This window comes from Fomitiporia mediterranea (genome assembly GCF_000271605.1).
Source record: "Fomitiporia mediterranea MF3/22 unplaced genomic scaffold FOMMEscaffold_5, whole genome shotgun sequence".
Taxonomy (NCBI): domain Eukaryota; kingdom Fungi; phylum Basidiomycota; class Agaricomycetes; order Hymenochaetales; family Hymenochaetaceae; genus Fomitiporia; species Fomitiporia mediterranea.
Genome location: NW_006760390.1, coordinates 621,412 through 642,398, shown reverse-complemented (window position 1 = coordinate 642,398; position 20,987 = coordinate 621,412). Strand labels below are relative to the sequence as shown.

The 20,987-nt window shown below is 46.5% G+C and overlaps 6 protein-coding genes across 6 annotated transcripts; 4 read left to right on the top strand and 2 right to left on the bottom strand.

Annotated features, from left to right (window-relative positions):
* Nucleotides 1-1,106: 1,106 nt before the first annotated feature.
* Nucleotides 1,107-1,982, top strand: FOMMEDRAFT_154691 (uncharacterized protein; the record flags this gene model as incomplete). Its single annotated transcript, XM_007265147.1, has 4 exons — nt 1,107-1,336; nt 1,500-1,551; nt 1,607-1,741; nt 1,830-1,982. 4 exons carry the CDS (start codon nt 1,107-1,109, stop codon nt 1,980-1,982), a joined length of 570 nt encoding a protein of 189 aa, XP_007265209.1.
* A 2,274-nt stretch (nt 1,983-4,256) lies between these two features.
* FOMMEDRAFT_19009 (uncharacterized protein) lies at nt 4,257-7,019 on the top strand. Its single transcript, XM_007265146.1, has 6 exons — nt 4,257-4,915; nt 4,971-5,235; nt 5,290-6,430; nt 6,492-6,548; nt 6,607-6,759; nt 6,819-7,019. The coding sequence occupies exons 3-6, from the start codon at nt 6,260-6,262 to the stop codon at nt 6,882-6,884; spliced, it is 447 nt and encodes a 148-aa protein (XP_007265208.1). The 5' UTR covers nt 4,257-4,915; nt 4,971-5,235; nt 5,290-6,259; the 3' UTR covers nt 6,885-7,019.
* A 164-nt stretch (nt 7,020-7,183) lies between these two features.
* On the top strand, nt 7,184-9,497 carry FOMMEDRAFT_120761 (uncharacterized protein; the record flags this gene model as incomplete). Its single annotated transcript, XM_007265145.1, has 9 exons — nt 7,184-7,325; nt 7,389-7,495; nt 7,559-7,985; nt 8,052-8,363; nt 8,429-8,557; nt 8,615-8,761; nt 8,826-8,839; nt 8,890-8,920; nt 8,979-9,497. 9 exons carry the CDS (start codon nt 7,184-7,186, stop codon nt 9,386-9,388), a joined length of 1,719 nt encoding a protein of 572 aa, XP_007265207.1. The 3' UTR covers nt 9,389-9,497.
* A 56-nt stretch (nt 9,498-9,553) lies between these two features.
* Nucleotides 9,554-14,233, bottom strand: FOMMEDRAFT_19006 (DNA-dependent RNA polymerase II second largest subunit). Its single transcript, XM_007265144.1, has 12 exons — nt 14,114-14,233; nt 13,761-14,059; nt 13,453-13,707; nt 13,110-13,400; nt 12,865-13,056; nt 12,494-12,811; nt 11,367-12,443; nt 10,200-11,312; nt 10,049-10,140; nt 9,963-9,990; nt 9,817-9,906; nt 9,554-9,751 (listed from the first exon to the last, which is right to left on the bottom strand). The coding sequence occupies exons 1-12, from the start codon at nt 14,115-14,117 to the stop codon at nt 9,686-9,688; spliced, it is 3,825 nt and encodes a 1,274-aa protein (XP_007265206.1). The 5' UTR covers nt 14,118-14,233; the 3' UTR covers nt 9,554-9,685.
* Nucleotides 14,234-14,373: 140 nt separating this feature from the next.
* Nucleotides 14,374-16,253, top strand: FOMMEDRAFT_82758 (lipid binding protein; the record flags this gene model as incomplete). Its single annotated transcript, XM_007265143.1, has 9 exons — nt 14,374-14,628; nt 14,680-14,815; nt 14,871-14,925; nt 14,979-15,066; nt 15,120-15,336; nt 15,411-15,568; nt 15,627-15,929; nt 15,979-16,131; nt 16,194-16,253. 9 exons carry the CDS (start codon nt 14,374-14,376, stop codon nt 16,251-16,253), a joined length of 1,425 nt encoding a protein of 474 aa, XP_007265205.1.
* Nucleotides 16,254-16,501: 248 nt separating this feature from the next.
* Nucleotides 16,502-20,935, bottom strand: FOMMEDRAFT_133035 (uncharacterized protein; the record flags this gene model as incomplete). Its single annotated transcript, XM_007265142.1, has 24 exons — nt 16,502-16,609; nt 16,669-16,905; nt 16,968-17,048; nt 17,104-17,516; nt 17,569-17,631; nt 17,686-17,737; nt 17,792-17,916; nt 17,972-17,992; nt 18,047-18,090; nt 18,143-18,199; nt 18,257-18,284; nt 18,336-18,402; nt 18,457-18,554; nt 18,610-19,391; nt 19,444-19,468; nt 19,522-19,563; nt 19,615-19,771; nt 19,827-19,961; nt 20,018-20,141; nt 20,194-20,265; nt 20,317-20,441; nt 20,504-20,570; nt 20,633-20,888; nt 20,929-20,935. 24 exons carry the CDS (start codon nt 20,933-20,935, stop codon nt 16,502-16,504), a joined length of 3,186 nt encoding a protein of 1,061 aa, XP_007265204.1.
* Between the last annotated feature and the right edge of the window lie 52 nt (nt 20,936-20,987).

Genomic DNA, 20,987 nt, shown 5'->3' with positions numbered 1-20,987 from the left:
GGCATCCCGCAAGTTCCTCGAGGCTCATTTAAACCGATTAGAAAATTGGTTTAAATATCGAAAACACTCCAAGTACAGCGATAGACTCCACAATCGAGGTGAACGATCAACGGAAAATCGCGGCGGACGTACTGGTCTCTGTTTCTCACCTGCTGTCCATCACCTCCGAAATTCTGCATCCTCTCCTTGCCACACTCTTCTCCCTTCCCTTCTTCCTTTCTCCCACTACAGGCCACTGGGTAAATCTTCCATACGGAGTGTACGACAAGAATGATTGCAACCATCGCACGAACCCTTCGATCGGTGAAGTGTGACGAACTATGCAAGGTGCCTTGCAATTCTGCTGCAATTCAAATTTCTATGCCTGCTTGCCTTGGAAATCCTCTTGCTTGGAAATTTTCTGCACTCCTAGAAGCCTGTTATCCCTTGTATCAAGGACACATCGTCCTCGGGGCACATGCGCATTTCGCGCTCCCATCGTTTCCAACAGCTCTGGCTTTCTTCATGAAACGTCTTGTGTCTTCTTCACCATTTCACCTTGCTTTGTGTTGTACAGCTCTTCGACTGGTCCTCAGAGCTCCTCTCTTACTCTCCCGAGCCTCCAGAAACCAGTATTGCGAGAAACTGTGTCCAGTGCAGAGTCATCGGCAGAAATATCCTAATATGGCAAGGGTGAGTCAGCAAGAGTTGATGGGTTCGAACAATAAACACGCACGTACACTCCGCTGAATATCATACCCAGATACCATGATGTTGCCCAACTTCAACCATTCTGTGCAATCCCATACACCTTCACAATGCAAGATGGAAGAGATCCTCCCAATTGGACTGCGTCAAAATCGGCTCCTCAAGAAACAAGGAGAGAACTTGATTTCTGAACCAAGAATCTTCAAAAATTCAAGTCGTCAAGAGACGGAAAATCGAAATGGATCAGCAAGATCAAGTTGAAACCTGATAGCAGTATCGGTACCTCTGAAGCAAGGAGAAGACGAGTGTAATGACTTCACTGGAAGAACTGTAGCACCCAACAACGGTTCCGATGGCGAGATTCACGGTCAAAATCTGATATCGATATTCCCTCCAATGATGTCCCCTCCAAGGCAGACATGCAGTATCAAGATGCCATGAAGTGCTCCTTGCAAAATAGCGGCACAAGTAATGGAATTTGTGCTGGTCACGGAAAAACTGGAGACTCTGCTCGTGTGGTTGGACCTCTCCATCCCGTCTCCCGTAAATCAAAATCCTCCCACAAGGCAAAATTTGTCAATTCTCTTGAATACCTGCTCGACTTGCACGCCTACTCCTGTGATATCTATGTGGCCAGAAAACGGATGTTGTGAGCAAGACGCACCCCAATGCTTCAATGACCCCGCCTTTCGTCTGATCAATCCAAATCCACCCCCTTCCATAATCCCCTCCTTTCCCCCTCTCGACCCGGTTCCTCCTTTCCCCCTTATCCATCGACCTCAATCTTGAAGCGACTAAAGGGAATGATGCAGACGCAAAGAGAAGGACGATACGCGGCGCAAATTAGTTCGAGGCAGGACGCGAGTCAGCCCTCCCCTTGAATCTTCGGAATCTGCCAGCTCGTGCCACTTTCGCTTAGTTCACGCTTTGCAAGTCACCTTCGAGGGTGTTTATCCATTGCGTCTCTCGTCGCAGTACCGTGAAATTTTGGGCTGTCGTAAACTACGGTCAATTTAACTCGATTTACGCTGGAATTTCTTGGAGCGTGCCTCGAGTGATTCGGAAGACGGACCCAAGCCACACTCAAAGAGGACATCGGACGCTCACAAGTCACGCGAGCACACCTCTCTGTTGCTGAATAGTCCAGAATTCTTGTCGTGCGGAATATGGAGGAAAATGATCATATTTTTCGGGACGAGACAACGGTAGCGAGGGTAAACGACAGAGTGGGGATAGCTCAAGAGAATGCACAAGTGAAGCCGTTATGTACGCTCCTCTTCCCTAATTTCATCTGATTCCTACGTGCTGCTCAGAGCCTTTCATGTACCCTCACATCAGGGGCAGCGTGTGATGAGCGCTTATCCGGATGTCAAGGTCAAGCAAGTTACGTGGGGTTATATATATAAGACGACTCTCTAATTCTATCGTAACGAGGGTCTCGTTTGCCGAACTTCCTATGTGCCCCACCCTCCCTCCTTTAATTTCTCGTATCATATTTATTTGATCTGCTTAGGCGAGTGAAAATTATCTCTCAGCATCTAATATTGGAATAGATTTGCCGTTACCCTCGGCAGAACACGAAGAAATTCCTTAACTCTTGTTCTGGTGGTTGAATTCCGTCTGAAACGACTGTTTGTCTGCGAGCATGGTGAGTTAATCTTACAAACTTTCATCCTTGTTCTAGGCATAAAGATAGGTCATCGAATGTGGTATTCGGAACTTTCCTCAGCCGCTATACCCTTGACTCCAGAATGCATGACAATACAGACTATTCAGAAATTGTCTCTGGAGGTGAACAAAACACTGGGAGTCAACTTTCCAGGAGGCCTTTGCTATGGATGCTTTTGAGATAGGATTGTGCTAGTTTCCCGCATCCAAGTTTCGTGTTTTGGTTGCAGTACAATTATCGAGTGTACAGACTTCAGTGTGCAGTCGAAAGGCATGTTAAACCTTTCAAAATTGGCCTTCTCTGTAGACCGTTTCTGTGCTTAAGTACATGTAACTGTATCTACGTGCATTGTGGATAAAAATTTTTAAGCAAAATCCATCTAATTAATGATTGTTTGATAATACACGTCCTGCGTGAAATTATAACCATTGTGTGCATTATGTCTACCTGACTGAAAATCGGGGGACGACTTCTCTTCTCAATGGATCAAAAAAATGGTGTCAAACAGATTCAGAATAAACTTATCATCTGGTGACTAGCGTTGGCATCCAATAGTCAAAGTCGTAACCGGCTCCGCCAATTGTTACCATGCCCCAAAAGCTGTTATATGTTTTTGGTAATGGTTACCTAGGTAGATGTCAGTGATATTGTTACGCTCCCCTTTCTTCGATACTACCATTGACACCAATAACAAGCCCGACGTCTGGACAAGTTTTGTCTGTGGCTCGGACGACAGCATCTTCTTTCCGTACTTTCGTGGCTGATTGGAAGCATCATTGCTTACTTTCTAGTGTTTCACGATGTTTTCCAAATGCTTGCCTCTCATGCCAATATTTGATGGGGGGACGGCACGATTTTCGCCTGTATATGCAGGAGACACTGTTTGTGCTACATAACTGCTTTTCGATCTGAGGACAGAGTTATGAAAACAACTAGTGGCAAGGTTTTCGGGGTAAGCGAACCAGACAGTTCATGTATTCGATTAGATTATTCAGTTTTCCTATACTCTAAATCGATTTGTTAGTATTTACATACAAGGAGATGAGGAGACTCGTCTTGAAGTGTACTGGACGTTCTTGACTGGTTATATCCCTTGCATCTGAGATTGGGAAAATGCGGGGATTCATCTTCGAACGATTTCCACCAAATATATTGACCCTACGCAAGATTAGGCAAGTTTTCAATACAAGTGCCAGATAATAAGCAGAAAAATTACTTATTGCTGGTTGAAGGGCTCAAAATCGATAACATAGTCAATTCGTAGCCTCCTCCTGATCCCGCATTATTCGAGAGCTTCTGGAGAGATTCAGAGGGGACCAGAAGAAGACAGTTCGTGACATACCTCCACAATACCTGTAGCTCGCAACTATGCGACCTGGCCCTGTCATTTGGGAGCCTACGGTGCACCATAGTCATATGCAGCGCCTTTTCTGTGAAGCCAGTTCATTTTCAGTCGCTTGTTAGTTACTTTTCGGGCTTCTTGTCGATTTATTCGCAGGCACACTGGAGGTCGTTGATAATTAGTTATCCATCCTCATTCAGGGAGAAAAATAAAACAATTGCAGCTAGCTGTGAGCTTCTAAACACAGAAAATCGTCGACTGATTTCGACAAGCTGTGTGTGATCAAGAGTAGGATATCGGCGTGTCAAACGTTATTTCGCTGCAAGAACGAGCCCACAGTGTACCTCCGTTCGCAGATTGCAACGATTATGAGTTCCTATAATTCTGAGATTTTCTTGATATTTTTGGGCGTCGATGTTGTGGACTATAGAACGTCAAGTAGAGCTTGCTGCGTGACGAGGGGTGGGTGTTACTGCGTTCCTGCCAAGTGTGCGGCACTCTTCCACGAAACTGAAGACACGCTCCCAAAAATTCCAAAGAAATTACGGTTTGTATGAGGGACTTCATTTTCGAACGTCGACCAACATCGACAGCTCGAATAGAGGTAAAAGAGGAGGAAGATGGCTCGTATGAATAGTGACAAGCTCGGGAGACCTCTTCCTAAGCGACTTAGCGAGTGGCTGGCAGATTCCGAGGGCTGACTGAGACTCGCGTCTTGTCTTTCGACAAACGACAACCCTCATCTGCGATATGCCTCGTCCTTGCCAATCCTCCTTGTCACCATAGTGCCCGGGTGTCGAACTAGAGGGAGGGGGGACGTAAGCCTACAAGAGGAAAGGAGGAAATGGGTTGCAGGGGGATCGGGATTGGTGTCTTGTAGGAGTGGATTTATCAAGGTGCGAGCTCTCCTCACCGAAAGGGATCTGGCCACATAGTCCAGGTGGGAAGCAGCCTTGGGGTTAGCCCGACGTCCAGCAACGTTGATGGGTGCTGCTTGAGGTGTCGTCTTGGTTTGATTGAGAGGGGACAAGGTACACGTAACAGAGCCCCAGCGTCTGCGGTCTGTCAAACATACAGACCATTCTCAACCTGTTGGACTGCTGGCAGATAGGAGGGCATGGACTTGGATTATTTTCTTGCTTTTTGTTGGGGAAGATATCAGAATTTGAGCATGGATCTCAATATCGGAGGCATCTTAAGGTCATAGGGTTCTTCAGGTAAAGAGTCGATTTTCTCTTGGTTTTTCTTCTGAAATGCTGATAATTTTGACAGTCATCTACTTGATTCGACTTGGTTCTTGTGAAAATCCTCTCTAGGTTTTCGTTGCTTCGTTTTAAATTGGTCTAGCGTTGTTGGATGGCTTGAGGGTCTTGAAGTCTTCTCTGTTCAAGTTGGCTCTCTCTCTCTTGCAGAGTTGATCTTGATGCACGTTGATTTGATGCGGGCATATCAACCTCATTCGTGGAGGTGAAATAAGTGCATTGGAGAGCCTTGCTTGAGCGACATGTTGGTATCTAAGAACGATTGTTAGAGAGGTGTACGTATCTTGCGCGACTCATCAATACACTTGCTGACTCACCTTCCATATTAGGTCATCACAGTTATTGTCGTGGATAGACAGGGTTTCCTTCCGTGTTCTGGCGTGGATATTTGAGAGTCCCTAGGAGTATTGAGCCGGTTCAGGAAAATTTCTCGGGGATGATTTGAAGCATTAGGATGCACACCAGCGAGGAATATAAGGCACTTGATGAAGAAAACCATGATACCCAGACGTGACGAGGGACCACGGCCATAGACGAGGTCACTTCGTCGTTCAACGTGCTCAGTACAAGACAGAATGAACCTTTGGAGACGAAGATGATCTCAGAGCTGAAGGGCCTTCAGATAAAGCGGAAGACTTCGTAAGACGATACGCCGCCAGATGTGCCTGTTTCGCTCAGCGTACCCACCGAGGTTCGAAAGATACGCTCGCATATCGATCATCGTCATCCCTTTACCTGCACATTGCATGGAAGCACGCTGGTTTTTGAGTGGAGTGAAGCGAAAGAAGTGAGATGGACGAGGCGTGGCGTGGAACTTGGGGTATCAGAAATAATCAAGGTGACCAAGGTCACTGGTATGTCCGCGGTTCCTCTCGCCTTGGCTCACCTTTGATTTAGATAGCATAGGCGCAGCTGGACCTGGCCGATGCTAAATTCAAGTTTCAGGATGTTGAAGATCTCTGCGAGTAACCAGCGGATAATTGGGGACTTAACGGAAGCAGATTCAACGAGGGATGATCTACCTCCGGGATTCGCAGACGCGTGCTGCGCGTTTCTAGCGATCGAGACGGTGCTCAAAACGGACAACGCCCTCCTCGCTTGTCTTCAATTCATTCGCGTTGTTCCCCTAAAAGTTGTAATGTTCCTACTAACCCTCACCTCTCCGTCTCCGTTTTTCTCTCCCTCTTCCAGTCTGCTTGAAGCAATTATCTCTTTTCTTCGACCTATTCCTCTTGCGTGCCTTTTTCCCATCCTTGCTCGCATTTTCTGTCTTCGATGCATTCGATCGATACGTAAAACATGACACAGCCTACCACCCCTGCTCTTCCCGTTCGTCCTCGTCCTGCCCGTCTCGCTGTGTCGTTCCAGGAGCCTCAAGGATGCTATGTGCACAATTTGGTTGATAAATTTCCTCGGAACGACTTGAGAATGCCGCGTCATGGATTTGTTATCGGGACTGATTGGGCGATGGTGCGGTTCGGCCTCTTGATCCTGTAGCGACGTAAGTAGCTGACAAGTGAAAATGCTTTAGACAACGTTTGATAATCGCAGAGACGATCAATTTTTTGATTCAAAACGTTTACAAACGGTAAGCGGATTTGGTCGTACTGTGCGCTTTGTATGCGTATTAACTCTGATTCTGCTAGATAAACGAAGGAACGGAAGTGCGATTCTTCCACCCCTACGACACTCTTGGATATTCAAGCGACGGTGTCGATTTTAACGTCCTGGAAGAAATCCGCCAATTGGATATGCATAGACACGAAGGCTTTGTGAAGAGGTCGTTTACAATAATAAAAGTGCGTAACTCGTGCTCCTTCCATGTTCTACATGTTATTTACTACTCGTTGCTGCTCAGTCTGCAATTTATCGGCCTATTCTCTCAGTCTGCAATCTTTGTCGAAATTTATTTGCTTGCTTTTAGTCGAAAATTCACCATTTGGAAATTGTGTTTTGGGTTTATTTTATGATCATATCTGTTTGCAAAATTTCTTGTTTGATATTTCACTCGTTCCAAGTCTCCAGGAGTATTCGCTTGTATTATATCACTGCTATCGCATCAGCTATTTTGTCGTATTTTTCGTGTTTGTATAATAGCATTATCTTGTGATTTTCTTTTACAATTTACATGCGAAGTGCACGCGTGTCACGTATTGCTGCTGCGCAAACGCGCATGTAACTTTGCACAGGCACAGTGTCTCCTGCACTTGGCCTCAAACTACAATGACTCGCAGCCACAATATACTGCCATGGCTGTTGGCTGGCATATGTGGCATCGCAGCGTATGAGGTGCCATTCACTGATTCGGACTATTCCCCGCAAATATGCAGTGGCATGTTTGGCGGGTCGAATGCCTTCATAAATGGTCTGTATTGTAGAAGCTCCCGAAACATTTCATCGGAGAACTTATCTATGTATTTTTTGGCAGTTTCTTTCGATGCTACATCTCAAGGACAGGTCGCTATGGTCATCTATGAGTGGAAGGATGTTGGTATGCTTGGAAAAATAACCTCGTATATCGATGACACGCTCCCAGTAAGCAAGACACGCGTCTCTTTCTTGAGGACGTTAAGCCGAGCTTACGAATGCGATTAGCAGAAGACCTATGTATGTACAGACGACGCTGTTAAAGCAGGATTCTGCGACAGCGATAATGAGGGAAAATTCATCATTGACCTTCCGGAGGGCAAATCATTAAACGAGACGAGTTTCTGGACAGCACGAGTCGGGTTTCCGTCGGACAGCGCAAACACTACTACTGCAGACGTACTTTGGTATAACGAACCCATACAATATCCTGTCCGTAAGACAGGATTCTACTGTGTCGGAATCGTGCCGTTTACTGTCCTCCGGGACGAACGCAATGTGATGGAGCGACAGTCTGATACAGATGTGCCGTTCCATCCGCCATATAGTGGCGTCGTCCTCTTCAAGAACACATTTGATGGCAATTTACCTGCTTCGGACTATCCGAAAGTTAACTTCTATTTTGCAATGCTGTTAGCTTATGTGGTCATGGCTGGAGGTAACTAATCGTTCCTTGACTTTTTTGGGTTTCGGAAGTTATTTTTCTAACATGACTGAAATATAGCTTGGGGTTGGCTTTGCTACCGTTACAAGGAGGAACTTCTTCCAATTCAGTACTACTTGTCCAGCCTTATTGGACTGTTGGTTATCGAAATGATGGCAAATTTCGGCTACTACAGGTACCTTAACGCACACGGGAGGAGTACAGCTTCGACAGCCTTCCTGATCGTGGTAGCTATTCTGGACGCAGGGAGGAACGCACTTTCGTTCTTCCTACTGCTAGTGGTATCACTCGGTCTAAGCGTTGTCCGCGAATCACTCGGAAGGACAATGTTGAAATGCAAATTGCTCGCCGGAGCTCATTTCATTTTCGGAGGTAAGTCACTCCTAACATTACTCCTGGTTTTAAAAGCTGAACGCTTTGTCTGTGTCATTACACAGTTCTGTATGCCGTTGGCATCGTTGAGCTTATCCTAGAATCAACTTCAGCTCTCGTTCTACTTTTGTTCGTCATCCCACTCGCGTTTACCTTGAGCGCGTTTTTGCTCTGGATCATGTACGCTCTTAACGGTGCGTTCACTTTTCACTCTTATCTGTTTCTCTACTTATCTGACTGTCCCCTAACAGGAACAATTGCTCAGTTGAAAGCCCGAAAGCAGCGATACAAACTGTCCATGTTCACGAAACTACATAGGATCCTGTTGGGAGTTGTATTAGTTATTTCAATATTCTTCGTCGTTTCTTCATTATCGTTCTCGAATCGCTTGGCTGAAGGTGAGCGATGCTTGTGTGTGATTTTATCTCTTAAAAACTGATCTGACCCTCTTCCCCCCCGCAGACTTTGCTGCAAATGTAAGGTCATTGACTTGATGAGTAAATGTCCCTACTGATTAGCTTCGTAGACATGGAAGGTGCAATGGTGGCTTCTTGATGGTACGTCACACTTAACACTGAAGGCGTATGCAATCAACTCAAAGTATAAATCGGACAGGCTGGCTTTCTCTCCTCTACTTCGCAGCCTTCGCCGGCATCTGCTACCTCTGGCGTCCAACAGCACACAACAGACGACTAGCAATGTCCGAAGAGCTCGCACAAGAAGACGAAGACGCGGAGGACTACGACCTCGAAGCTATCGAATCACGTACGCGAACCAGGGACGACGATGACGACGCAACGCTCGTCGGTGGACGTCGAGGTCCTGGGTCAATGATGGGCGTTGGTGAAGACGAGGTGGTGTTTGAAATCGGTGACCATGACGAGGACGATGAGCCTAAGACGGGTGATAGTAGGAAACCACACACTGATCAGCATGTGCAAGATGATCGGGGAGATGCGCATGAGGATGAAGGAGAGAGACATGGGTTGATAGGAGGGAACACTCAGAGAGATCGGAGTGACTAGACTATCGTACTACAGTGGCAAAATTCACCTTACATGTTCGTATTTAAGCCAATTTTTTCGTTTCTTTCTTACGAGATTTCATCATAATCACTACAAATTACAATTCTACCTCATACGTTATACCAGAATGCAAGAGTAACGAGCAATTTGATCGGATTTTTCCCTATTGAACTTCAGTTGTGGGAGACCGTTGGTCAGAAGCAACTCTTCTACAAATTAAACCTATATATACATAAATTTTGTGCATTAAAGCATAGCAAAGAACAAAGAACAAAGGCAATGAACCCCTCCGATAAATCAATCCCTTATTCTCCCGGTTGAGACAGTATACAAGCGTGCAGCGATGTTCATAGCCTGCAACTCCTACAAACAATAGTGCATGTTAGTCATAAATGACAAGTTTTATGCAACGATGATTTATTACTGACCTGGAAGAGAAGCTTCGCAGCATAGGGGATGTATAACTGTGAAATACTCGTTTTGTTCTTGCATGCTCGACATTCGAAGCTTTGTTTTTTCTGCAAAGGAAAGTCACGTTAGAGTTACTGCATCGCTTTTAAACGAATTCACGTACCAGGTTTGCGATAGCAGTTAAACCGCATCTGAACGTTGATGATCGTTAGTTAATTAGATGGCTAATGGGAACAGAAAAGGACTCACAGATCGCAGACATGTAGACGGTAGGCATCACTAGCATCGAAGAGACGTTCTTTCAAGAAAGCAGCGATACCGTGTGAGATCATACAATCGCGCTGCAAGAACAATTTAGTCAGGCCGAAGCCAAAATGACATACGGAGGTGAAATACGAACCTCCATTTCTCCGAAACGCAGACCACCATCACGCGAACGACCCTCAACAGGTTGCCTCGTCAAAATCTGAACCGGTCCACGAGCACGAGCATGAATCTTATCATCCACCATATGCTTCAACCTCTGATAATATGTTGGTCCGAGGTACACCTGCGCTTGCAGCTTGCGTCCCGTATGTCCATGATACATGACTTCCAAACCACGAGATTGATAACCCTTTTCACGCAAGACGGACGATACAGAGTCGACGGTCAAGTCCGTGAACGGGGTCGCATCGCCTTCATTACCAACTATCGTCGCCAACTTCGATAACAAACATTCGACTAAGTGTCCGATTGTCATACGTGACGGAATGGCGTGAGGGTTGATGATGATATCAGGTGTGATACCCTCTGCAGTGAAAGGCATATCTTCCTGCCGATACGTAATACCGATAGTACCCTTTTGCCCGTGTCGCGAAGCGAACTTGTCTCCGATTTGAGGGATACGAGTAGAACGAACACGAATCTTCACGAATTTCGTGCCTTCCGCGTTGGTAGTGACAACAACCTGATCGACAATGCCTTGCTCGGTACTCTTCAGCGGAGTTGAGATATCACGCTTCGTGTGTCCTCTCGTCCGTTGCCCGAGCTCTTCGCTATCAGGTGGAATAGGGGCTGTCTTGCCGATGATAATATCATCACCACGAACGTTGACACCAGGAGCAATGAGACCATCATCTTCGAGCTTGTCATACGTCCCATGCTTCATACGCAGTGTCGTATCGCGCGTAGGTTTCTCGAATTCATCAACAATGATCGCTCCACTACGTTTCTCCTGGTCCATGTAAGTTCGATAATACAAACTACGGAACAAACCACGGTCAATCGAGCTCTGGTTCATAATGACGGAGTCTTCCTGGTTATAGCCACTGTAACAGAGAATGGCCACAATAGCATTTTGGCCAGCGGGCAATTCTCGGAACTTAAGATACTCCATGGCTCTCGTCGTAGCCAGCGGTTTTTGTGGGTAGTAAAGGATATTCGCCATCGTGTCTTGGCGCATTAGGAAGTTCGTGAGGTAGATACCCATAGCTTGTTTACCCATAGCAGATTGATAAGTATTACGAGGCGACTATTTTGATATGAGTCCCACGTATCTTTGTTAGGAATAACTGTCGAGACTCACCTGGTTGTGATCAGGGAAAGGTATAATACTAGCACAAATACCCAGAATCATGCTAGGGTGAATTTCACAATGTGTCCATGTATGCGCTATCGGTAACGGTTTCAACCGAGCCGCCGGGTTAAAGTCAGCCTCTGCGCGTGGATCCAGACCTCTGCGCAATAGTCGAGACTCAAGCAAGTCATCTGGTGTCATGCAGATCATGACCGTCTCCTCTTCTTCTGCGTCCAGCAGCTCAATAACACCGTCGCGAATCAACGAAGACCAAGTGAATGGCTTCTTCTTTCTCTTCACTCTTCGTTCGTCCCTCATAATCGGCCTACCCTCTTCTTCGTCTGCAACGGTCTCGCCCTCTGAAACTTCCTCCTTGTTTCTTTCTTCCCTTGGGACATACGGCCTTTCCTCAATCCTCCATTTCTCCTGCAGCCAGCGGAGATGCTGACGCTTGAGTTTCAGCTTGTGGTCTTCCACAATGAAGAGTGGTCGAAGAACTCGGCCGGCATCAGAGTATATACGTATCTCCCTCTCACGGATGTCACGAACAATTGACACTTCGCTATCGAAATCCTGCATTCGCCTGAGAGTACGGAGTGTATTCACCATGTTGAGCGGGTCGCGACACACCCCGAGCCACACGCCGTTAACGAAAACTTTGGTGAGATTCGTGGACTGGGTATTCTCCTCAAGGGTCTCTAGTCCCCATTCCTCCAAGAAGTCGATGACAGGTCCCGACACTGAGCCGACAGAGATGACGGCCATTAACGCAAGATTTTTAACCAGACCGCAAGCCTGTCCTTCCGGCGTTTCGGCAGGACATACCATACCCCAATGGGTATTATGCAATTGACGTGGCTTCGCGATCTTGCCTTCACGACCCAAGGGCGTGTTACATCTTCGAAGATGAGAAAGCGTTGACGCGTAGGTGTATCGGTTAAGCACCTGCGAGACGCCAGCCTTGGAAGACATGGCTTTCTTCTGATCACCCCAATTACCCGTCGCAAGAGAGTACTTCAGACCATTAGTAAGGGTCTGTGTCTTGATCGCCATATTGATATTAAACTCTTTGTGTGTTTCGACACACTATATGCACAGATATTAGCGGATACCGATGCCTGTGTAGGAGATCTTACCTTTTGCAAGTAACGATATACATCCTTCGTTAACTTTCGGAAGAGCATGCGGAACAGTCCTGTAAGCAAGGGACCCGCGAGATCCAGACGCTTCTTCCCAAAGTGGTCTCTGTCATCAAGTTCACGTCGTTCGAGAGCGGCAAGCAACAACCGGTGGATCATGTAACCAAAGAAATATGCTTTCTTGGACTCTGATCCTTCAGCCATCGAGATATGTGGTAACATCTCCTTTTGCAAGATTTCCTGCGCGTATCGCAGTCGCTTGTCACGATTTAGCCCAGTCGCCGTTCCTCGATTACCAATGAAGTCTAGAGCAACCTAGTGAGCAATCAGTAAGTACTATTTTACCACACAACAATATGGCCACGTACCTCACGATCCTGGATAACAAATCCATCGTCAATACACGGCTTGAGCATCTCCAGCATCGAAGAGTCATTCATGTCGAAGCAGATATGCTCAAGAATGTCTCTGTCGGAGATGACACCTAATGCACGGAAAACGACCCAGATAGGGATATCGACCTTGATGTACGGAATAGTAGCCTTCATAACACTGCCGGACTAACAGATAAATGTTAGTAACATTTTTCAATGCGAAGACACGTTGTACATACCGCTCGTTCTTGACCTCTATGGTACATTTTGACTTGGAATTGACTGATCGTCTTTCCACCCTGCTCCACGGCACTACGAATTTCGGCCAAGAAACTGATAGGGGATGGTTGAGCCTTTGCAAAGACATAAACGTGATTTGTGGCCATTCGTTCTTGAGCAATCAAGACTTTCTCCGAGCCGTTAATGATAAAATACCCTCCGGAATCATAAGGACATTCATTGACACGATAGAGGTCGCGTTCGTTGAATTTACGCAGGTTACAGAAGTAGGACCGTAACATCATAGGAATCTGGACACTTTAGTTAGACAAGAAGCTTAGACTTTGGCCAAACAGCACTCACCCGACCAATCATGGGCTTCACGTGTTCCAGCGCCTCACCCCCATGTTCAGGCTCCCAGATCATTTCACCAGTCATAGAATCCGGGTCTTCATGGCCAATCAACGTCTGCTTGGTCATTTCGCAATACACTGGAGCAGCATAGGTCAAGTTCCGTATTCGACAGTCCTGCGGGAAGATAGCTTGTGTCGAACCATCGGCTTCGCTGAAGCTCGGGTTTGATACTATAATTTGAGAAAAGTGGATATGATAGCGGCGCTGTGTCATGGATGAGCTGACTGTCATCAAACATGAGAATAAGAACAACATACAGCAGCATCCTTCTCCGACCCAGAATGCTGATCTTGCTGGTCCAAAATCAAGTCTGCGTTCTCTTCAATGATCTCTTGTATAGTGTTTTTGACAAATTCATCGAAGGAATCGAGTTGTTGTCTAACAAGACCTTTCTCGTTGAAGAACGCAGAAATGATATTCCAGCAGTCTTCTTGAGTGAACGACTCGTCTTCTTCCTCATCCTCATCCACCTCTACGTCTGCATAGTTGTTGAGATAACTTTCTGCTGCACCGAGCTGCGAGCTATCGGGAAACGAGTTCTGGGACGGAAGGTAGCCTTGGAACAAAAGTCAGAAATGAACCTACGTGACTGAACGACCAGTATGCTTACTCATTGCCCACGCTGTCGAAGTTCCTTTGAAGAGACTCGACACTCCAACTGCACTGATTGTGTTTCTAACAGATTAAGACGCAGAGATGTAGCAATACGTCCAAGTGAGATGGACGTTCGCGTTAAGGCCACTGAAGTTGTTAAGACGCGACAAACGAGAGTTTGTAACACGACGGCCTTGCTTACGTACGACAGGTAGCTCAGCCCCTGCTGAACGCGTCTCTTGTCTGTACCCGACGTCACTCGAAGCTGCTCGAACGATGCTCGGCGACGACGAGGACGTCTTCGAGAGCGTCGCATGGGAGACTCCGTCTGCTGGCTACCATACCGCTGAAGCACCGACTCCACCAACTGGCCCAGGATTCAAGCAAAGCACCGATCCAGAGGATGCTGCGCAAGAGCGTGGTCCTCATGACCCCAAATGGGAGGGCTACCTCATTCCAAGTGTCCTAGACCCCATAAAGGAGCTTGCTGAGACGAAAGATGCCTATGTCTCGTATCTTATATCTGCAAAGGTAAGCTCTTATTTGTTTATTGGTGCAGATCACTGACTGCTTTTTATATAGACCAACCTCCCTATATTCTCGACTCGCAACCCCTCTGCCCGGAGACGCTTCCAGGACTTCGTCTTCCTAAGGGAACATCTCACCAAGGACTTCCCTGCATGTGTTGTGCCACCTCTGCCAGAGAAGCATCGTCTTGGTATGCTTAAACAATTAATGTAACCCGTGTTAAAGTGCATCTGACGTTCGTTCAGAATACGTCACTGGAGACAGATTCAGTCCGGAGTTTCTTGAGCGTCGTCGACAAGAGTACGTACATCATGACTTATTACGTCGTTTAATATTTGACCTTTATGTTCCAGCCTCGAACTGTTCCTCAAGCGCCTGGCTCGCCATCCGACTCTACAACGCAGTACACTCGTCAGAGCTTTCTTTGAATCAACGGAATGGGTCCGTATTCACGACTAGCTATTGGCCATAATACCAACTAATATGACATTTAGCACGTAACAATGCACCAACACGTAGCCCACCCTCCAACAGGTCCCGAATCCAGTTCAGGCGTCCTCGACAACATCTCCGACACCCTCCTCAACGCCTTCGCAAAACTCCGCAAACCCGACGAACGCTTCCTCGCAATGCGCGACGGGGTCGACAAGTCCGAAGAAGGTCTCCATTCCTCGGAACGAATTTGGAATAGATTACGCTCTAGGACAAGCGGTGAGTAAATCCTGTTTAAATTAAGCGCCTCCATGCGCGACATTTTGTTTTGTCGTTTGTCTGAGGCTAAAGAGATGGCAATCCTGAATCTTCTGGCGAAGACCTTTCTTCCGACTATCATGACTTGGCTGTTGCGGTTCAGGGGCTTGGGTTCTTGGAATCTGGGATCACGGACCCTCTTAACCATTTCTCCAACACGTTATTGGAGTTTTCTGCAATGCTGAGACACCAGGTGAGCAGACGCTTCTACAATGCACACTGGGGACGTTATTAGTCTAACATTAAGAAAGACGACAGCAACGACAGACCCATTCCTCACCCAACTCCGTTCACTCATAGCTTACTCACATGCTCACCGAGCAGTGTTAAGACTACGTGACCAAAAGCAGTTGGACTTCGAGGAACTATCAAACTACCTCTCCGGCGTCACTCTTGAGCGTGATAGATTATCTGCGGTCATTGCTGGGCGAGCAGGTAGCACAGGCCTCGGTCTAGGAGCCTACTTACGAGACAGAGTTGATGCTCTACGAGGAGCAGACGACGACCGTAGTCGTGTAGAACGTATGAAGAAGTTAGACTCGAAGATCAAAGAGGTATGTACAGAGCTATACTTGAACCGCATTGTGCTGATAGGCTTTGAAGTTGCAAGAGGCAGTAAGCACGGCACACGAAACCTCCGAAGCTTTCAGCGACGAGACGCTGAAAGAGCAAGTCATCTTCCAACGAGCGAAGGAAGCGGAGATGAAAGAGATGCTAGGGTCTCTCGCAGATGGACAGATCGAGATGTATAAATCTGTAAGCCCTATTCCCATGCCCTTTCCTGTGCAAACTTGAACTGACTGGTGCGTGTGTTCAAGGCCATCGAGGAATGGGAGCGGGTTATTCCTATCCTTCAACGCATACGAGTTGATATTTAATACTTGTTCCATTCATGTCGCTAGTCTATTTTTGTACATGTTCCAGTCGTTACGGACCATTATAATATTCAGTGCGTTTTATCAAGAAGAAAGGGCTATTTTGAAGTTATTGAGAAGATACTTGGGAACATAATATCGAACTGCGATGAATGGTTGTCTAAAGATACAAATCAAGACATCGAGGCAAAGCAATAGACGAAAGCAGGAAGTATTTAATTACTCAACCCAAACAAACTGACGATTCAGATTCAAACAGATCGGAAAGCTCGGTCATAATCGTTCTTCCACACACTGAACCCACGGAAAGGTACTTCTCCACACAGTCTCCGTGTAATTTGGTGCATCTCATCCAGTGACTAATAATGATATTTTTGTGTCACCCAGTAGGATCAATTAGGTTAAATGCTATGCTTACCCTTATAACTTGAGAGACTGCTGTAATCCCAGTAGAGAAAAAGATAAACTCCAACGAGCTTGCGCGTTCGAAATAGCTAACGTTCTCCGTCACAGCGTACTCCCTCAGTGCCACAGCATCATGCGTATGGTGATATAATAGTCTGTCGAGTAACGACGTTGGTAGGATTTGATGTATCGGCTCTCCGTTTCGTAACGATTGAGATACGAGAGCAAAAGTGGACATGACATCTGTGATCTAAACAAGTAACGCCCCGATTAGTCAAGGTGAAATGTGGAAAACGACGAGTTCAAGCATACGAAATTTGGGTTCAACACCATGGTCCTGCGATTCAAGGATGCCCTCCAAACGGGATCCAGATGCTGTAAAGCACTAAACAGCTAAATCGCATCGAAGTCAGAGTGAAATCAAAGCGAGATTTGGGAATAGTGTCACCTGTTTGAGAGCCGATAGCATAGTCCCTTCTTGTTCCAGTAACTTGTGATACTCTTCTGCCGGCCACGCTCCTCTAATATTTCCTTCAAATTTAGCAGTAGCGGTCTGTACCTGTAACGCCTGAAGCTGTTCCTCCAGAGCCAGCATGCGCGTCCGGATAGGTGTAGCCCATCCAGGCCTCACGGTCGCCGATATTGATGGACGCACCGACTTACCGTCGGCCTCAATCTCTCGAGATTGCTCCGGTCGCTCGTCATCGTTTCGGGAATCCGCCTCTTCCTCTGCAATCCAGATTGACATGAGCGACGAGTAAAGGCTTGATAGCTCGCTGATAAATTTTGCGTTCTTCAGCCGGACTGCTTTGCGACTTGAAATCGGGGGCAGACTACTCATGATAAATGCACAAGTGACACCTGGCGAATCCTGGTTAATTAGGAAGTGCTCTATCGGATTGGTTGTACATACCAATCATGACAAGCACGAAACGTTTCCACGCAATAGGCCAACCAATACCCGGATTACCAACGACTAATATTGAATAGTTTAAAATTCGTAAAAAATATACTTCCACGTATGACGTACCATTCAAATTTGCGTCAATCCAACTGTAACCGACAATCAATGCCAGTGTCGCCTAAACGACATCGGCTATTAGCTATGAATATTTCGATGAACTTATAAAGCTTACATTGAACATAATCACAGGCTGCAACAGAGCTGGTGGAGCATTGATACGAACGAACATCGCAGGAATGACGAGTACGCCGTATGCTGCCGCGACACCGTAAGGATTTCCGTTTCCATTGCCATTTCCTTTAGGTACCTTCCAGGTCAGTGTCAATAGATAAGAGGATTTAAGGTGACTTGCCGATGTACCACACAAGCAGACCTATCCGGAATAATATGATCAAAAGACGCATCTCCCGTGACAAACACAACTCACCGACGACCAACCCCAAGAACGTGCCGATGCTACGCGTTACGATACTGAAAACTAAATTAGCAGGAACGTAGGTAGTCCTTTTAGCAGAGACTTCACCTATAAAACGAATCTGCAGCATACACATTCATTGCTGTCTGAGCCATGATAAGACCCCTAACAAAATTGGTTATCTGTGAGTATAATTGAACACTTGAGACAGGATTAGGTTACCAGACGCCTTTCTCAACGTAATAAAAGTCTATTACAGAAGTTTAGCATTGACCAGTCGCATAACGCTGCGTTGACTTACTCGCTGATGAGCGCAATACAGCTGGGAGCCAAAGAAGGACGGACACGATCGCATATTTCATTCCGAACTAATAACGACACATTTCGTTATTGCAAATATTTGAGAGGGATTTTTTGCTTACCATTGCTTGAGGCGATTTGGTCCACTTATAAACGTCGTGTAAACCGTTCATACACTTCTGGATAATATTTGTCGGCGGTCTGCTATCCGGATCACGTTCTTCACAGAAGCATGGTCAGAGGACCTCGCTCTTTCCACAACAGTGCTTACTCACTGAAAGGTTTTTCCTCCTGTTCCTCCTCCTCCTCCTCTTCTGGTAGGGGGTTTTCTCCAAGAGCTGCCTCCATTGTACTGCCCTTCTCTCTGTGTAGAATGAAGTTCCCAACTGCTCTTAGGCCACTCGGCGCCCACAACCTTGCCCTCTGTCGCTTATGGGTAGTCTTCTGAATGAGCCCGAACAAGTCAATGAGTGCATCAATAGATACGACTAATTGGGCAGCGAATGAAGACGCGATGACCAATGGTCTCAATGGAAGAGCTTTCCGCAGTTGATGGTCCTCGTCGGCCGAGCGCAACAGAGGTAGAAACGGCTCAATAATCGCAAATCGGTCCTTTGCTTTGTATGCCTCTGAGCTTGCTCGTAAGCGCTCGAGTGCAGTATCCAAGGTCGCTTCTTTCTCGGCAAGGACCTGCCTACTTCGCTTCCATCTCGTGCTGTTAATCTGCTCCATCAATTCCTGAGCAGCCTGAAGAGCGTCTAAGCATGCCATACGCAGGTTGGCCGTTGATTTGGACAAGAGCGGGATTATGTCCGACATTCGCACGTTATTCTCTGCCTCTGCAGCATCTCGGCGAGAATTAAGCTGACGAATGAGCTCGGTATCCCCGTCTATACCATCAAGGTTGCGCAGGTCTAGAACAGTGGTATCTCCATCATTCTCTCCGGTATTCGTGGTCGCCCGAGAGATTGACTGAACATTTCTGCTCAGGAGCATTGGAAAGGTAAAAAAATTACCCATACGGGTAACAACGATGCGAAAAGGCTCTTCAAGGTCCCTAGATTGATTATATTAGCTACGACAGAGTAAAACGGGATTCAGATACTGACTTTGCGTCTGAACCATTCCAGCGACCTGTCGTATACTAAATCAGGCTAGAACAGAGCATTATTCGGAAAATAATTTACCATAACTAAATTCCGCATCTATCAACGCGCTCTTCTGTTTCACTGATAAAAGGATCAGCAATTATGTCAGTGTAGATAATTGTTGAAACCTACAGGCCTGCATCGTAAGAATCAACCCCAGTCGTTGCCTCACGCACTGACCAACAATTCCACCGGAATCATCGGCTATCTCTTCTGGTGACAATTCCAGCACGGTTCCATACAACTCTCCGTATCTTTTCAAGTCACCCAACGCCTTAGTTACTAGTGCCTATAACGAGGAGTTAATGAATTAACGCCGTCCCTTAAGTTACGCCGCCGCTTACCAAATACGAATGTGCCATGGTTTCGGGAAAGATGAACACACACGTCACTAAACCGATAGCCATGTACACTCCCATAGATATCAAAAGCGAGCTAAGGATGGTATATTGGGTATTCGGGAAAAGCGGTCCAAACGTCTGATATGCATCTGTCTCAGTAAATGTTTAACGGGTCTATTCTGTCGAATACTCACACAGAAGATGTCCAAGAAGATCTGAGCAAACGTGAAAAACAAGATTAAGCGTGGCCGATAGGCGCGGCCGAGAGCAAATAAAAAAGAGAACACCCCAAACATTACTCCGAAGACCGCACTCGACCTAAAACGGCGTACTAGGTATAGACCCTTCTGAGAGGCAACGTATATCTTACCGAGGGTCTAGAAAGACGCCCTGGAATATTTCAAGTCTAAAAGCAGCATCGGGGTTTGCTGCAGTCGCGGCTCTACAGTTGGGTGTAAGGGGTGGTACAGTTGACAAAATAGTAGGAACGCACGTTTGCTGTGCTATTTCGTAGCTAGAGCGAAGAAGCACGACACTTCGAGCGGCTATCGCTGCTTTCATTGCTGCCGCACCTAAAGCCCACCCGAGAAGTTGACCAAGGATAATAAGAGAGATAACCTATTTGAGAATCGAGATGTTGGACATGCACACGTACTCCAAGACATCAAATGAATACTCACGTAGAAGAACATCTGTATGGGCATGTTGGGAGGCATCATTAATGATCCCAAGAGACAGAAGAATGCACTTAAAAATTAAACAGGAGAATTAGCGCTTCAGTTGAAAGCTACATAAATTCGAATACGAACACATTCCCGAGAGCAATCAGCGATCTGGTAGGAAGGATTACAACCAATGAAGCAAAAGTTGAAACCCAACAGCGAATCAGAGTCTTAGTCTGTCGACGGGAGCGTAAATTGTCTCCAACCCATGGAGGAAACACGTTCAGCACTCGAGAAACAACTGAAGGTCTGTTAACATCGGAGTCGGTAAGATTTTTCGGCTTGGAATCTACAGGACGCTTCGATTCAGGTTCAGGTTCTGTGTTATGCTTGGAATCAGAGTCTGGCATAATGTGGAAGGAGAAGAAAAGAAAGCGGAGGACCGGGCATGGTTCGTTGGTTGGCTTCTATGACCTCAGTCAATGTCGGTGACACGAAGCTG